The sequence below is a fragment of the Drosophila bipectinata genome, chromosome 2L (assembly GCF_030179905.1).
Source record: "Drosophila bipectinata strain 14024-0381.07 chromosome 2L, DbipHiC1v2, whole genome shotgun sequence".
NCBI lineage: Eukaryota > Metazoa > Arthropoda > Insecta > Diptera > Drosophilidae > Drosophila > Drosophila bipectinata.
This window is the reverse complement of record NC_091736.1, coordinates 10147399-10165914: the sequence shown is the minus strand read 5'-3', so window position 1 is coordinate 10165914 and position 18516 is coordinate 10147399. Positions and strand designations below refer to the sequence as shown.

Here is an 18516-nt window from a genome sequence, read left to right as displayed (position 1 = left end):
AAAATCAAAGACCTGGGAAAGATATAAAAATTTACTCAATCAAAATTGAGTAATTTTACAAAAACTTGATCCTGGCATAGACCAATTCCGACTGGTAACACACTTGAGAACACTTAAAAGAGACTAAGATTGTAGAAGCCCAAATCATCCTGGTAGTATTTGTCTAAATTAACGACTTTATTCAATGTCCCTGTTAATGTTATCCCTGTTATTGGTAAAAGAACGAGGTTTAAGGTTCGTAGCTCGGCACAAGAGCAAAACCACGATCGAAGTCAGAACCTGACATTCGTGGGTGGACACATGGGCATGGACAGAACCAACTAGCAGTTGGAATAGGGTTAGTAACTCTCAGGATGCGCATGGACCTCACGGATGACCTGTATTGACATTGGAATTTAAAATTCAGAAAAGAATAGAAAAATTTCCCTTAAAGGGAAATTTTTGATTTTCGCGGGCCATAAATTTTTGGAGCTTGGTTGTGAACTTGGCTACGGAAACAATATCTGGCAACTACATAAATGTGAATTCATTGATGTGGCAGCACAAAAAAATTGTTCATGTCTGGCAGTATCTCACAAATTCAAATTCAAAAATTTTTTAGAATTTCAACCGACAATATTATTGATTTTATCATCATGAAGATTTGACGAATAATTTCAGCGATTAGGTTTTCTTGGCAATTATTTGAATATTTCTCACCTTTTCAACCTTCCGTAAACCTCCAGAAACATTTCAAGACCATGGTAGCTAAACTTAAGTGGATATTAAAACAAGTGTATAATTTATTTCTTAACTATATTTCATTTATTTTACACAATTTTGTAAATTAATTTGCATTTGATTTAATGCCAAAAATAAATTAGATATGAACTTAGCTTAGATCCCAAACAGATTCCTTGGTGTTTGTGTTTAATTACAGATTCTCTTCTCGTTTTCTTAAATTGAACTATGTGTAATGACTGTTTTATGAAGGCGAAAAAGAAATGATACAGTAAGGTATGCGGAAGCACCAATTATCCGTGTCTATCCCTTACAAACGACGAATTTGCACCAGTTTTATAATAGAGATTGCATTTTTCTCAAGCCCAACCTTGGCAAGTGGGCCTTGGCAAGATTTCACTAAGCAATTTGTGTATGTGGTTGATGAAGACTCCTCTTCCTCCTCGCTTACGCTACTTCTTAAGGACTATGGATAAAACTGCTGGCGGACAGCTCTAGTCTCTTCACGCCAGGACACCGTCCAGGGCGTGGATCACTCCGTTGGTGGCCGGAATGTTCGATGTGACCATCTGGGCGTCGTTCACCTTGATTTTTCCGGCCGACGTCTTCTGCAGGATCACGGTTTTGCCGGTGTACAGCGAGTCCTTGACCTGGTAGAAGCGCATACCGGCCGAGAAGAGAGCTCCCGGCACGATGTGCTTCATGGCAAACTGCTCCGCAGCCTCCTTGTCATTGTAGAGCTTCTCCAAAGTATCCGAGTCCAGTTCGCTGAAGCTCTTGTCCACTGGAGCAAAGACAGTGTATGTCTTGACACCTATCGGAAAGAAAGTATCATATATATTTTATGCCCTGATAATGGGTAGCGTTCTTCTCACCCTTGCTCTGCAGCTTCTCGGACAATCCAGAGGTGTACAGGATCTTCAGGAAGTTGCTGAAGCGACCCTCGCGATCAGACTGCAACGTTTGAAGCAAGTCTCCGACCGGCAGAGGGAACATCACACGGTCCACAGCATGGGCCACTCCCTGTGGTATCTTGATGTCCTTCTTGTTTAGCACAACCATGGCTCCATTGATCGTAGTCAGCTATAGGTTCAAGATAATTATTATTATTTTATGGCCATATTTGTTTTAAAAGAAAGACTTACAGTCACATCATTCCACTCCTGGTCGTGCATGTTGTACTGATTCACTCGCAACTGAGTTCCAGCGAGGGAAACTCCAGTCATCTCGTCCTGCAGGGTGGCAATTTCAAAGGCTCCGGGGATTACGTGGTGAAGTAAGAGCTGCAAATAGTCGAGTTAATATTATTATCTTTAAAAAGTTAGTAGAGCTTACCCCGCTCAAGAGCCTAGGGTTGGACTGGAACTTCTCCTCAGCGCGCTCAGGTCCGCCCAGTTGCACCAGCAAGTTCTTGAAAGCCTTGTCCGTGGGCACGAAAATTGTGTAGGGACCCGTCTCGTTCAGGATGCTATCCAGTCCAGACTGCCGCAGGTACTTGGCCATGGCGAACAGGCCATTGGCCTTGAGGATTTGGATCAGATCCTCGCTAGGGTTAGACAGCACGGAACCGACAGCAGGGCTGGCCTGGGCAGCCTTCTCACTGTTCTCCGTCTCCTGGACAAGGGCATCGGCGTATTGGGTGTTGGATGGCACCGGTTCTGGGTTGTGGGTGACATCCGACAGTCGCTCGGTGACCACGGGGAAGTGGGTGGAGGCTCCGCCCAGGTAAGGCGCAACCGTAACCGTCGAAGCACTGTAAATGGGGGCGGGAGTGGTGCGAACGAGGCTGGCGGCATTGGCTTGGTTGGTGGTGCTCTCGAAGAACAAATTATGACGCTGAGTCACTGGAGCGGAGGTTGTGGTGGTGCTTGTGGTAGTAGAGGTCGAAATCCTGGATGGGTGATACTGCCTGTGGTTGTGGGGTGTTCCACGGGAAACAAACGGTGTGGGTGTGGTGGTCGTGGTAGTGGTGGTCGAGGTCGTGGTGCTTGGCGCTCTGGTGGTCTGGATGATCTTGCCGCTCTTAATCTCTACCAGTTCATCGTTGGGCAGGGTCAGGCGGGAAACAGAGGGAGGAAGCTTGATCTCGCCGCTACGGATTCGCTCCAGAATACTCTCCACCTCGGCGCCCGTTTGCTTAGTCTCTTTCTCGCCGTTGGCCTTGACTCCTTGAATCTTGAAGCTGCCATCGGACTGCTCCTCCAGGTACACGTATGTGGCCTTCTTCTTGGCAGGCACTGGGGGAGGAGCAGCGGTGGCCGGTGCCTGGGACTTTGGACTCAGGCCCTCGATCTCATAGCCGTCGGGGATGAGTCCCCGCTTGGCCAGTTCCTCGAGCGATGGTGGATCATCCGAGTCGGAGGTGATAACCGCCGAACTGGCAATACTGTTGGCTCCACTGCTGATACCCTGGATGTCGCCAGCTCCTCCTCCGTACAGAGCGGCCAGGCCGGAGAGATCGACGCCGCCTGGCAGGGACCCGGTTGGCAGGGAGTCCGACTCTTGTGGGTCGGGGGATCGGAGGATCTGCACCTTTCCGCCACCGGGCAACTCGAGGTCCTTGCTCTTGGATGGCGCCACATCGCTGAGACTGAGCTTAGCATCGCCTCCCAAAGCCTGCTGAGCCAGCAAGGTCTGCAACTGCTCCTGAGAGTAGGCCTTTTGGCCCTGCACCAGGTTGGGGTCTGTGGTCCGGATCACCTGCACCCGTTGCCCATTGGGCAGCACCAGATCCATCTCGTCATAGGTCTTGTTGCCGGTCAGTGGTTGCTGCGGAGCCTCTGACAAGGCGGCCTTCAGTTGCTTGAGCAAGTCATCGCGGGCAATGGTCTTCACTGGCTTCTTTCCCTTCTGGGTTGGGTACTTTCCAAGCTCAGACTTGACCTGGGCGTAGATGTTTTTCTTGGGCGTGGTGGTAGCCTCCGTTGTAGTAGTAGTTGTGGTTGTAGTAGTGGTCGTGGTCGGGTGCTCCTTGTAGTACTGCTGCAGGGCACTGTTGAACTGGTTGTACTCCGTGGGATGTGCCACCGGCCTTCCTCGCACCGGACCTCCCACATACTGAGGATTCTGGAAGTTTCCATTGTGTTGCGTGATGATTGTGGGCAGAATGTGCTGCTTGATCTGGTGCTGCTTGGCCAGGAACTCCTCATGCTGCTGGCGCACCTTGTGCTGCTGCTTCTCGTACTGCTTGGCCACGAATTGCTCGTGCTTCTGGATCAGTTTCTGCTTGTACTCCTGGTCGGCAGCCTGCGTCTGGGTCTGGATCGGGGCCTGCGCGTTTACGAACTGATGCTGGAACTGGGGTTGCTGTTGGACCTGCTGGTGTGGCTGTTGGGGCTGTTGCTGGAAGGTTCCCCGGGTCGGCTCTGGGAATGGAGTGGCCTGAACGTTGCTGAAGATTTGGGGCACCGGCAATCCCAGCTGAGGAGTCAACTGATACTGTTGCTGGTTGGGCTGTTGCTGGTAGTTGAAAGCAGGCTGTTGCTGCTGCTGCTGCTGGGGAATGGTCTGGAAGGTGGGCACTGGAGCCTGGCTGGGCAGCTTCTGCGTGGTCTGGGGCAGCACTTGGGGCCCGAACTGCTGGGGCTGCTGGAAGCCGAATTGCTGCTGCTGTTGTTGCTGTTGCTGTTGCTGGTAGGTTTCCGGCGAAGGCTGAGGAGGAAAAGCCGTGGATTGCAGCCGCGAGTCTGCAGAAGAAGTCAAGACCTCTGTTAGGGGGGAAAGATTAGAACATATCTCCAAAGCATCTTACCAAACTGCTTGTGACGATGTTGCTGCTGCTGCTGGGGTTGCTGGGATCCCGCAAAGTTACGCAAATCCAAAAAGTTCTGGTGATGCAGATCAAGGCCTCCGGCCGGTGAGGGCAACTGCTGATGCTGCGGATGTTGCTGCGGGAACTGGGGAGCTGTCTGCAGTTGGTTTTGGGTCGAGCGCTGGAACTGTTGGTTTTGTTGCAAATGCTGTTGCTGCTGGGCCTGCTGCTGCTGCTGCTGCTGTGGGAACTGCCCAAAGCGGTGCTGCTGCTGCGGTGCCTGGTGGTGGATGTGGGTGTGCTGCTGGGGACGGTGGGGAATGGGCAGCTCCACACCCGCCTGGACAAAGTTTTGCTGGTTGTACTGTTGCAGATTCAACTGGCGGCGCTGCGAGTTGTGAAAGGGCGGCTGCAACGAAAGAGTCGCCAAGTGAGTTACAACTTTCCAAGACATTGCATCATCCAGGCCAGTGCAGAAAACCAGATTTGGCTTTGGTTTCTCCTTCACTGGCTCTGGCCGAGATCAGCGATAAGTAATACATTCAATGAGCGCCGAGCCATTGCCTCAATATTCCAAAAATGTACATGAACCAGTTACCACACCGGCTGCTCTATTTCAACGAGACTGGGGGTCTGGTAATGCTCTGGGGTCCTGTCTTTGGCGGCCAGTCGGTCAAGTTGAAGTCCGTAACAAATGTAAACTTGTTTTGAGAAGAGCTTAGATAACACAGAGTATCTTACATGTCTTGTATCTATAGATCTCGAATCAGCATAAAATGCAAATGACAAATCCCTCAAATAATGACAGTCGCATCATGGGGCCCCTCAATTGAAGACGTCTGTATTCTGTTAGTAACCCAGTTTTATTGTTTCCCATCGGCAGTTGTCATTAGTGGATCTCTTTCCCCAAGCGACCTGCTTATACAATATTGCAGCAGAGCCCGCCCTGAGAACTGCTCGTCATACACGGCGTATGCGTACTGCCAGACCACCAACCCACCATCTCACCGAATGGGCCAAAAGCATCGGTCAGGCAACGGACAAACAGTTATCCAACACAATTGCCAAAGCGGCTTAAGGAGGTAAGGCTTGTGGATATCTGTTTGGGAGCTTGGCTTGTTTTGAGAGTGTGTTTGGTTTATGGCCAAAGTGCTGCATGTATAATTTAATTGCCACGGCCATAAATCTTCTTCTGAGCTTCAGCCGATGCCAGATTGAGGCGTTATCGGACCACTCGGGCCTCGGCTCTTTCTTTTCATTTCGCAGGGTAATTATGTTGTTGCCGCTAATGCCGCGCCTCATCATGCCGCGATGATGCCGTCAAAAGTTGTCAGTGGGACGCTGCCGGATTATGCAACCTAATCGCGATGCAATGATTAGCCTGGCGAAAAGTTCAAACACACTTCAAGCAGGTGAATGCTGGAGTACTGCGGGACTGTGGTAATCGAATAAACCTTACTCAATTGCAAAATTCATTATTCTCAGCTTATGATTTCCCTTCGATCACTGCCAGCCCGCATAATCCAATCTAAACACAACAAAATCCAATGCCTTGTCATGGCACACGGCTCTTTTTGTTCACCATCCTCGGTGTTGGATGGGTTTTCTTGGGCTTTGAATGGAAACGAAACGAAGATGACTTTTCCCCAACAAATTGCCTGGCTGGTGAAAACGCCAATCAATCACCAATCAAGTTCCAAAGCAATCAGCATCCCCCAGCCCAAGAGCCACTGAACCCAGTCCTCCTAGGGCCAGTCATACAATAGTATATCTCTTGCTTTCGATTTCCTCGTCCCTCAGGCAGAGCCCCTGGTATGTCGGCATGTGTTAAACATGTCAATTTCATGGTTTAGCGTACTCATTCAACATTTTCTCGCCGCCCGTATGCAAAACGCTTTCGTTTTTAACTGCCACCATTGGTGCGGAGTGTCGAAGACCAACAAATGCGCCGCGCATGCGCATTAACCCACCGAAGGCAGGTGACTTCCCCGACTATTGTTGTGGTTTCTGCTGTCACCAAATGCCACGCAGCCCACGCCATTGATACCCAACTGTTTGCCACTGTGGCTGAACATGTCCAATTGATTGACAACCGGAGAGTGGGTGGTGAGTTAATCAAGTGCCACAAAACAGTGGCTTGCAGTGGGTACTTCCCAAAATATTAATCAACTTTATGATGTGGCTTCTCTATAAGTCCCTATCCCTTTTCATTGATTTCATAGTCTAACCCAGTTTGGTTTAACAACTAAAATACTCCCTGGATTACCAAAGAAAGTTCCATTAAAGAAATGTTGGGATGGGCACCCGATAACAAACTCCGTTTCGTTACGTAAACTTTTCCACTGGCGGCCTGTCAAATCGAATGAACATTATGCTAATGAGGGAAGATACGCCATGAGATAGCCGGCAACAGGTAGAAGGCACTGCATTCCACCAGATTGAAACCAGTTTTCAATTTTCAGATACTATTTTCATACCCTCGGTGGGGCGTTTCGATACATGATGTATCTGTCAGTTACATGGCTCGAACTGCCGGCTAATTTGTTAATAATTCATAATTGATTTCACATCACACATCAGCTCGAGACAGGTAGTATTACGAGAGTTAGACGGCAGTCCGGATGAGATCCCCAGATCCGAAATGAAAGCGAAATTTTGGGAAATTTCTTTTTGTTGGCAGGTTTGGTTCGGGTTTCGTTTTTTTTTGTTTTTGGCAGTGAAAGTCATTGGCCAGATATTTAGTAAGCATTTAAGCCGTTTATGTTAATTAGAATTTAATAGTTAAAATCAAAATGCGACCTTTGGGGCAACAAATGCCTGCCTTAATTAAGAGTTACCCAAAAGCCAAGAGCTGTAAATTCTTCAAGTCCCCAGTTGCGCAACAGCCGCTGGTCTCTGCATCTGACAGATGCTTCTCGAGTCGCACAATTTACCAGCTTGTTTGTTTTTTGGTCATGTCATTGGCCAATGGCATCCAATCTGGCCTCGTTTTCCCCGATTGCCTTTCGGATTTCCTGTCTTTAAGAAAAACTAAATGCATTTGCCTTCCAGTTTAAAGCTGAGTCTGTGATTGGTCTTCTTTTTATCTCACTTGCTGGCTTGTAGCTTTTGTAGGTTCTTTTTGTACTAGCCTATGGGTTTTTGGCGATTCAAGTAGATTCAAGGTTGTTTCGAATGGAATTGTCAGAAGAATTGCTGGATCTTTTTCGGAGGCGCTTAGAGTCGTGTTGTGCAATTTGTGTTCTGGCCAAAAAAAAAAGAGGTGCACATGTCAGATGTCAGTTCGGGCTTCAATTTAATGGCCAGCTAATGAGAAGCAATGTTCTTTGGAGACTGCAGAGGAAGTTCAGAGAACTAGGCCAATTAAAATATATCTTTAGGGCTCTTAAATATATACAGATCATTGGCCAAAACTGATTTATGGCCGTGTGGCAACTGGCTTTTATTGGCTCATTATATCGTTTGTCTGGCTTATCATAGCAGGGCATCGCCATCTCGGTTCGATCTCTGAAATCGTGCTCACACCATTTCAACATCACAATCAACCTATCATCGATTAAATCGGAGTTGTCTCGAGAACTGAGTGCGGCGTTGCGATATCCTAGCCAGGTTCGATATTGTGGCAGTTTTCAGAACTGGTTGGCGAGGCGGGTAGCCCCTGCCTGCCCCCTGATGACAGTTTTCGTGTGGCAGGCAGCAAATGTGCATAATAAGCTCTTGATGGCAGTTGATGGCTCAGTTTTGCGCCTGTTGCCGAAGAGCCTTCGCTGCGGAGTTGGTCAATTCGAGTATTTGGCAATTCCCTTTCACTTTTCCGGACTATCGACAAATGACTACAGCTGGCGCTGTAGAGAATCCCCGAAAAAAAAGAGGCTAACAAAATATGGGTATGGATTTCCTAAAGGCATTTTAATTGCCAACAAAGTAGCCAGGCTGGCTAAGCAAATAAGTAATTAATTTGCAGTGCACAAAAGAATGCCCGACAACAATAGCCCCAGAAACAAACAGCAAAAGTGAAATTTACATAAAATTGTGTAATTAACTGAGGTAAATAAGAAATCGCCTCAAGCGAAGCTTTAGCCAACACCTACACCTACAAAATATGTAGCTTCCCCGCCCAAAGAAATCCACTTGAAAGCGAAAGAAGCCACCGGGCAACCGCACCAGACCCAGTGCCACAGCAAAGAAAAGGTTCCGACCAAGTGCCGCCAGCCAGTTAGACAAAAGCCAGCAATAACCACCGAAAACTGAGACTGAAATTGAAGCAAAAACAAATGTTATTTAACCTGGCTCTAAACACTCTCAAGAAGAGGTAAAAAGAAACTTGGTCAGCTTGGTATGCCGGCCATATGATAAAATCGGTGGAAAGACCTCTCTGACCCAAACGAGGTAAAAGTGCGGTAAACTGTTTATAAATTGGGTACAATTTGGCGGATGAAGATATCCTCAGATATCAGTAATAAGGGGATAATAATATTTCCTTTCTTTAAGTCGCAGTTACTAGCATACTACTCTTGCTTAATTGAAAGCTCGACATCCACAAAATTGCATAATCGGCCGCGGGCTTGGCTAAATTGTGAGTAAAGGCAGTCGTCTTGGCACTTCAGACCTGACTGGCATACAAGCTTAGTTTAATTGAATCGGAGATGCAGGCAAATGAGTTTGCGAATTAGGCAAAGTGCCAATGGCAGAAGTTGCACAAAGTCGCTTCCTCAAAGAGATCCGCAACTCGACACCCACGCACCTGCCCAGGTGACTCCAGCCCCCCGAGTGCATCGCGTCTAAGACAGAGAAGTCTGCATGGAAGTCTGCTCATATGCTTAATTTGACACACTCTGACACTTTTTACGAGCAGCCAAGATTTATTACACCATTAGCATGGCCAGGGGCATCTGCAGCTTCTGCCACTGCCAGACAGACACTAACTAAGGTAAGCAATTGTAATTTGAATAAACCCACTTAGTTTTTTTGGCTTCGACTTGGTTTTGGGCATGAGAGAATGTGGGTTTATGGGCCATCTGTTTTTTGGATAATTAACATCTTCATATGGCTAATTGCTCTGGGTTGGTTTTGTTTATTGCTCGGCCAGATAGTTTTCGGATGTCGCTCTCGAATTACCTCCAAGATTAGATGAGAAAACTGGCCAATGTAGGAAGGTCAGACCATGGCTAGAAAGTGAGAATACAAACCCTAAAATTCACGATCACTCCGCCAACAAATATCTCAATCAGCCTCAACACTTTCAATTTCGAAACCACAATATCAGCCCAATAATATCATAATGCAATAATTATATTGGCAGACAATCGCCTGAAAGATCCTCATAATTATCAAAAGCCATTTGCGTGCCAGTCGAACATAAAATACGAACGAGCCCCCCAAAAATGATATTATTGTTGGAAATAAATTTAAATACGCTGCAATTTTACTTTCCAATTCAATAATTTTGGCGCACGCATCTAAGCGAATTGCGTGCTGTATCTTTGTATCTCTCATGGACTACCATGGACTACCAGGTAGGAGTTGTGGATGTTGTTGGCGCCCACATCCGAGATTCGAGATCCGAGACAAAGATTTATTTTCGTTTCTGCGGTGATGGACAGTGGCGAACAATCAAGAGAACCGCCAAAAATATTTTAATTTCGCATTGTAGAAAGGCCTTCCAGCTGAAGATTTGCATTCGTCAGTCGGCGTTACTCAACCGCTTTACCGTGAAATTTCATTGACAGTGCCGGAACACGCCCAAGCCTTTCCACGCTCATCAGCTGTCCGGCTCGGAACCTTTTGTTAAACTCATCATCCCAGGCTCTTGTAATTTTTGTGCAATTTTTCTCATTTTTCGCCAGCTGTCACTGGGAGTTTCAATGGCGCCAATATAGCGATACAAACAGCCATTTCAAAGGGGCCTATTTCGGTCATCTCTTGTATTTCGCACTTGTAGTTGGCTTAGTGACTTCAGAGCCATTCAGATCGGATTGTTTGTCTACTCGTTTTCATGGGCTGTCACTTGAATTGAAGCGCCTCGGTTTCAATTGATGCTCCGTCTTAAGGTTTTGTCGCTCTGCCAGCTTCAGATACTATATGGGTCAGCAGTTGTTATCTTAGGGGTTTTGCCAACAAACTCTACCAATTTGCAGCGATGACCTTGGCCAGCGTATTAGACTGGCGAACGGTGGGAAAAGTGTGAAGATATAAGGTCGTCATGGCATGGCTAAGACTGGTGTTTACTGAAATCTCCAATCTGGCACTTCTTGTAAACCAATTAGGCACTTTTTACGAGCTCTATTTCTGCCTCATGCTACTGCCATTTCTAACAATCCGATTTAATGCTTGTCTAATGCATTAATTACACATCAGCATTGCTTCATACTGCAGAGTGGCAGAGTGGCAGAGTGGTGGGCGGCCAGACATGCAACTGCCTTTGGAAACCCCATCTACCAGACTCCCCGCACCGTGTCATTTGTCAAAGGGGCCGCCATTGTTTGCCAAGGAATGGAATGAAATGAAAAACTTTTGATTTTCTTCTGCAGGTTTTCCGACTTTTCCATTCCATTTTCAGTTTGAATTCATAATTTATGGGTTAGCAGTGCGCCAGCCCGAAAGCTTTGGATTCGAAAGTGAAGTTCTTATAATTTTAATTGCATTTACTCGACGGAGGAACCAATTAAGTCATTTTCAGATTGTATCGCAGATGGCTAGTTGGTCGCGAGTCGAGACCCGCCAAATGCTCACATTTCTGGCTTCGGGTGGGTCTCGTGCCCGCTTTTGGTCACGCAAGCCCCGCTTTTCCCAGAAGCAGAAGCTCACCGGGGTCTGCACATGCAAATTACGGAGAGCCGGGTCTCCCCGGGTTCGTGGTGTTCGGTTGTCGGGGTCCCAGGGTCCATGGTCTGACAAATGTTTCGAGTTGCCACCGACTCTGAGCTGGAGTCGGTAAACTGTGCACTGGTGCAGTTCGTGACAGTTTTTAGCAATTACCCGGATGGGACGAAACGCGACAAAGTCATAGCCCCAGCTGACCATTGTTTAGCGGTTAGTAACCCTTTGGGGAGTTTAGTGGCCACTAGACGGGCCTGGGATTTTTGAGACGTCTCTGGAATGCCGTCGAGCCATCGGGTCGGGACAGCGGGTCGCCCCCGCTTGATCGATACCTCTCCGTGAAGAGCCATTTGGGCCTTTAAGTTTTGTTGAAAGAAATCGAAAGCAAGCCCATTGCGCCTCGCATGCTTAGCTGATGCACTCAAATGCGCAGAGGAGAAAAAAAGCACAGCCGACCAAAAACCGCGGAGCAAATTAAAATTTATTATTTGCAACAAAACGAAAACACTTTTGGGTGCCGAAGAAGCGAATGGAAAATGCAACTGAAATGCCAGGGAAGCTATGGAACTTTTGCGGTGCAGAAAATCAGCGAAGCTTGCGAAAAGTGTTTTTCTCTTACTGCAACTCTTGTTAGTTTTCTTCAAACCGAAAGTGCCAGGGAGTGGGACAGGGAGTACTGGGGTATTCGGTCGGTCGGTGGCGATAATGTGGCATGAAGCAGCCAGCAGCGGCAGACGGACGCCGGCAGCAGTGTTGTGTGAAGTGGGTTGCATCCCGCCGCTAGTTGGGGGCGGACTCGGACCTGACAGCCACTAAGCAGAGTATCTCTCCCTGGGCCCCCAGGGCTTTGACTTCCTGGGCAGGGAACCTTCAAGAAGGTGCAACATGCTGAAAGCGTTGCAACAGACCAAGAGCCGCGCCAATATGAAAGCCTCAAAGGTAAACAGAGCTGACTTGACAATAAAATTTGGCTTTTCTTTAAAACTATTTCATAATACATATTATTACCCAAAACTTGTGGTTTTAAGGATGACTTTCTCAATCGTTCAGTGCCTTATCTTCCTGAACTTTAACCTTTTTCTGCCCATCCTAGTTTTATTTTTTACGTGAATACCAGAAAACTGTAAAATTGTTTTAACCACTTTTGCATTGCAACATGCCAAACCGCAGAAATGCCATTAAATAATTTCGCTGCGCATTTTCATTTCGCCGAAAAAATAAAAAAAAAAACAAAGTGCAAATCAATGGACAAGTTTTTAGTGCTTTTAGGCATGGCTGTAGGATGGAAAAAATTTGACTCCCACCGAGCCGCGCCGAGCCGAGCCGGGCTGGCAAAAGGAAAACACACACAATTATGCAACATCTTCGTCGTCGACTTGCAACATCTCTCGGTAGACCAGACCAGACCAGACCAGGCCCACTCCGACCCGACCAACAGTTGCAGATGCCATTGCAGCAGCATTAACTGCGGCCTGTTTAAAATCTTGTTTTGGAACTGTATGCCAGCAACAAACGCTTCTTCATTTTCGCGCAATAAACTTTTCGCCCAGACACAAAGAAAACGAAAGTGCAACAACATCGGGCAATAACTGGTTGCCCAGTTGAACCGCTGGGCTTGGCTATTGCTATTGCGATTGCATTACGTGGGCCAGCTAGCTTTGTCGAGGATCGTTTGACTTTTAGCCATATTTGTGTTGAGTTATGGCGAGAAAGAAGATGCCATGCGGCATCAGCCGCCTGGTTGGGGCAGCTCCTCTTGGCGCAAAAACCCGTTTCACGTGGCGTATGAGTAACGCGGAAGTTGACACTTGCTGGTGCACTTGGTAGTGACGGTACGGCGCCACGGCTGTGGGTGAAAATTGCCTTGATATATTTACTGCACATACCGCCACTAATTGCGGCATTCATCAGGCGAGTTGCAACTTCCAATTCCTATTTGTCGCAGTTTGTAATTAGGCAACAAAAAGTGGCAAACAAAAAGAAAGATATTATGACAAAACTTACTTTGTCTCTAGCGGCCCTCCAGATTTTCAGTGGTTGGCCAATCCAAGCGACTTTTAATGACCCGGACCCAAACCCGGAGGAAGGGAAGCCATCCGGCAAGCTGCCTGTCAATACCCAGCGATGAATTATGTCGCCGAGCCCTTTTACTTTCTACCACCGATGATGTGCGTCATCTTCTTGATCGCAGTGGCCATGCGAAATTATTTTTTTACGATTTGCCTGCTTATTTTCCACTGAGCTAATTTCTGGCAATGGCGGAACAAAGTCTCTAGTTAACTGGCCATGTTAATGGCTTAATAATGGAGAAGTTTGGAGGGAACCATAGAAAGCGGAAGATGCCTGGAACCCCCACGTTTTTTCCCCCACTTTACTCCGCGGGAGATCCGCAATTCTCGGAAGAAATTCATATTCAACTTTTACCTGAACTTCATTCTACTAGAGGTCTAAACTGGGTCAGTAATTGGTGAAACTCGCCTGCAGGCCCAGCAAGTACAGAGGTACAGTACCCGATTAAAGTACATACATTTCATAATGGAGGTTATATCACCGATGCAATTGCAGTTCCCGGCAGCTCTTTCGGTCGCCTCTGCCCGATCAGGCATGACACTTTGCTTTCATTCACTTTTCAGGCCATTTTCCTCATCGAAATTGATTTAATTCTCAATCAGTTCGAAACCAGTTGGGTGCCCAGCAAATCAAATCACACCAGCTGGAGTACAATGGAGTAAAGAAACCCTCAATGGCCGGGTGTGATTAGCGTTCAATTATTTTATTTGTTTGTGGTTAGCAGCTGAAAAGCGCGATCAATGGGGTTATTTGGCTGCGATTCGATTTGGAGTGGCGCCCGGCTAATGGCAGCTAGTTACTGCCCTGAAGTGGAAAATTGGAGGGCCCCCATGAGTCTCACAGAGGTGCGATGATTGGGGGTCAGGCACTGTCGCTTGCTGTCTTATTCACACATTCCTGTTCTCTCACAAAAACAACTTTCATTTTTTAAAGCCAAATCCATTAACAGTTTGTCACTTCACCGCACAGATACCGAAATATCTTTCAGATAAATATGCAACCGAGCCACAATATTTATAAAGATCTCTCGATCTGACCCACTTTCCCAAGACTCGAAACCGAACAGAACCCGGCTCGCAAAATGAAATTACAATGAAATGCTGCTGCTGCTGCTTGTTATGATTGCCGGTGTTGTTGTTCTTCCAGCAACAAAGGCCCCACCGAAAGCGAACAGGTTGTAGGGCCTGTCAGCTATACGGAAATTATGGCCAGCCAGCCCATTCAATGAATGCCCAACGTAAATCATTGTAAAAGACCGTAATGCTCGATACTGCCAACGGCCAGAGCTGATCGAAAATGATGAGTTTATACTTCGGCAACATTAAAGTGAATATCAGTCATTATCAGACCCCGCAAGGGAGGTTTACAAGCTGGATTTATGACTTTTCTAAGAGCCTTTCTGATTATTAGAGACTCAGTTATGTCATCAGCGAGATAGCCCTTGTTAAGAAACACTTGCAGAATTACTTAGCACCCATTTGGCCATTTTATTTGCAAAAGTGAAAGCAAGGCTGGAATTATAAACATAAATATGCTAAATAAAAGCAAAACGAAACAAGCAACAATTTGGCAGGCCCAGAAAAACATGTTCGAAAACACCAAACTGATGTTGCTGTCGGGATGCGGGGATACGGATTTCGGTTTGGAACTGCTGCTGGAGATTAAACTTTGTAATCGCGGATGGTCGATGGACGGTGGTGGGCAACAGATGTTACTGCTGAACAGTTGACTGCCCGGCTGCCAAGTTTACACGACACAAAAGACACAATTGCAACTTACACTACGTGAGGCAATATATACAAAATAATAAAAGTTAAAATTAAGCAATGGCGCAAACAAAACCAAAGACCAGCCGCCAAAGAGCTGGCAAATCCTAAAACAAAACAGAGTCTGCCAAGCCTGCGAAGGCAACTACCAGTTCCTGTTCACTGCCAGACAAAAGGAAGATGATGATACAACCGAAAAGCACTTTTTTCTTTTCCCGAACTTGGTTGTTTGCCCAAAAAACTCTGCAAAATAGAGGCTGGCCATTGGCACAGCCAGCTTGTGTCAATGGTGAGAGATGATGCTGACAGAAATCTGGTCTCGGACACGTTTTTCTTGCGTTACGGAAAAATTGTGCAAGTTGCCAAAAAGGAAATCGGCAAATCAACAGATGCACGAAAAGGTTAAGGACAACCCAAAATATAGTACAGATGTAGAGTTCATTTTGGGGAAAGAAAGTTATTCAAAGGATGTACGCTTTGTCTGGCTGATCAACGATCTATTCAAGCCAAATCCCATATCAAAACACTGCCTTAGGCCAGCAAACAACAAAGAAATAAATCTTTTTACGTAATACCAACCTCAATTATAGGCATTAGTTCATCCAAAATAAAGCTTAAACAACCAAAAAAAAGAGGAGACAACAAAGCCAATGATTTCACATCATAAATTGTGGCTTTTGGCCAAATCTTTTTGGTTTTTTGGGGTTTAGCCATGAAAGTGAAAACTATAACAGCGGATGTCAAACATGATCAGATTACATCAACACAGCACCAAATCGATGTATCTCGTTAAGGTAATAAATTATGTAGACCTTAAACTTGGCAAAAACGGATAGCAGATAATCCCATGGGAAATTCTCCAAAATTCCCATGACTCGGCGGTTTCTTTGGGAGATTGGTTTCCTTTTCGATATTTGGTTTCTTGACCACTCCAAGCGAACAGGTTTGGATAAGGTGGCGCAGTGCCGCCTTAAACGATGTCTCATGACTCCACTCTTATGGCTTTTACTCCTCCTTTGCATCTTCATTTAATCGAGTCCCCCACCTCCGCCTCCCGGAGATAAAAAATATTTTTGTGAAAAGGGAAAGTTCATTGAGGCGTTGAAAACCGTTTTCGTTTTCATTCGGGCCCAGATACATGTTTCCACAATTAATATTGAGATTCCCCAAAACAAATATTTAAATAATTGCATTTTTAAATAGGCCTCCTCCAGTTGAGGCGATCGTATTGGTAGAAAGTCTTATGCAAGTGTGTGGAATTTCAGAGATGAGGCTCCAAAATCTTTAGCTATTTGACATATTTATGCGAGTACTATCAACTGATGGCAACTTTCTTTGGCCGAAGCTCGAAAAGATCTAAAATCTGTGTCAATTGGATCGGAACAAAAGCCATTTCTGACAATGAATATTTGCATAACACTGAATGGAAATGCAAATCAGGTGATAAATTAATTTATTCTCCCTCTTTATGAGTATTTGGCACATATTTGGACACGTCTGTGAGGTATTGCCTTTGTCAGTGGAATGTGGAACACCAGACTCGAAAACATTTCAACACTTACCGCATTGTGCAGTCCAGCGTTGGGAGGTGGGATAAATCCTTGGGCATTCGCGGCGACCACCCACAGGCACAGAGTGCCCCACAGTGCCAATGAGACTTTCATGACTCACTTCTAGTTCAGAAATCCAATATTTATTCAAGCAATATCGATGCACTATTTTTTTGTTCAAAACAAACACGATATACGGCTGGAAATGTCCAAGAAACGGGCACGCGAAAAATGTCAGTAATTCGACATGGAAACAACACGACCAGTTCGAATAAACTTTTGCCCAAGTTATTTTTGTTACGTTTTCTATTTGCTTTATGCAAATGATGCAGTTTCTGTTTTCTTCTCTCTCGGGCTTTAAATTCCGACAACGTTTGAGCCGCGTTAGGGACTTGACTTAACCACTGGCCACTGGAGGAGTAGCCGTCGACACGACTTGTCTGGCGGAGGTTCGAAGCTAAACTGAAGATCGTTAAACGTTTGGTAACAATTTAAGCCAAGCTCGCTGCGAAGATGCCAAAAAGTCGCAACAGCGCTGCAGAAGACGCCGGCAACATGTTGCCAGTGTTGTGGCCCAAAAGAGCTGGCCATGCAAGCCCCCACTGGCCCGAAGAGAAAGCAAAGAGCACACTCGGCTGGCCGAAAGAGAAAGTGTTGCCGGCAGTTGGCTGGCAACATGAGGAAATGCCGTGCCAAGATCTTCGTCGATCCGGTGACAGTCTTATCGAACCCAGAAGTGGCTTATCCGAAAACTTAATTCTCAGATTGTAATTCTCAAACCGCTCCCGACGATTACGGCTACAATCACGTAGCAGACTCGGAAGTCGAGATAAGAATTCGGATGGGGGCGTCCGAGAATTCGAGCTCAGGCCAAAACGAGCCAATATTGTGGTAATACACCGTTTAAGCCATCAGACGTGTGAGCCGCATACTTCGGGAGCATGTAAACGGTCCACAGTAGCCGGCAAGTGCGAATCTCATGTTCATGGCTGCACTTTAATGCGTTTTATGGGGAAAACGCGACTGAATCATATTTTTATCATTTAAGCATGATTAATGCTGGGCTTCCAACTTGGTTGAGTAATAGGCCCAAATATTTGAAGAATCCCGCTGAGACTAATCATAGCAGTTCACTCTACGGGCCTAACTCTTTACATCAGTTTCATTGGAAAGTGGATGATATTTTCATTTAAATATTAGGTTAGTGAAATAATATAGGCTTTAAATTGTAGATCTTTTCATTAAAAAAATACGGTAGTTTGATTTTCAAAATAAAGTAAGCTTCTCTATATCAGGCTTATAAATACATTCTCAAGCCTGGAGAGAAGCCATTTTTAAGCTTTAATTAAATGAAAAACCTTTAAAACAATTAAACAATTTTTTTTAAAGAAAAACTTTCGTTCTCAATTAAATTTATTAAAAATATTGCCTGAAAACTACCAAAGCAATTATCACAATACAACTTTCCCACCTAAATCACCCTTCAAAGCGATGGCATCAGTTTTATTGAAAATTTCATTTCCTCTTGTATAACAAGGCCCTTGGAAGGAAAAGCGCGGTTTTTTTTATCAGAGAACCTGCCAGACCGATCAACAAATAATTGCATTTCCACCTTTCCGCCCAATTATTTCCAGATCCCGGTGCCAATTCGGTGGCAACTAATCAACTAATCCATCAATCAACTCCCAAAATAGGCATTTCATCGCCGGCTTTCAGCCATAACTTTCCACTTTGTCGGACGCCCAGGAAAACGGAATGCAATCCCAAGGCCAATTACTTGGTCGGCAAGGCTCCCGCCCTGGAACGTAATTCTGAAACAGACTCTGGGAGCCGTCAAGTG

The 18516-nt window shown here is 46.0% G+C and overlaps 1 protein-coding gene across 1 annotated transcript; it reads right to left on the bottom strand.

Annotated features, from left to right (window-relative positions):
* Positions 1–781: 781 nt before the first annotated feature.
* LOC108126987 (uncharacterized) lies at positions 782–17148 on the bottom strand. The gene is made up of 6 exons (XM_017243790.3): positions 16689–17148; positions 4472–4880; positions 2056–4406; positions 1866–2003; positions 1596–1803; positions 782–1534 (listed from the first exon to the last, which is right to left on the bottom strand). The coding sequence occupies exons 1-6, from the start codon at positions 16788–16790 to the stop codon at positions 1224–1226; spliced, it is 3519 nt and encodes a 1172-aa protein (XP_017099279.2). The 5' UTR covers positions 16791–17148; the 3' UTR covers positions 782–1223.
* Positions 17149–18516: the final 1368 nt, after the last annotated feature.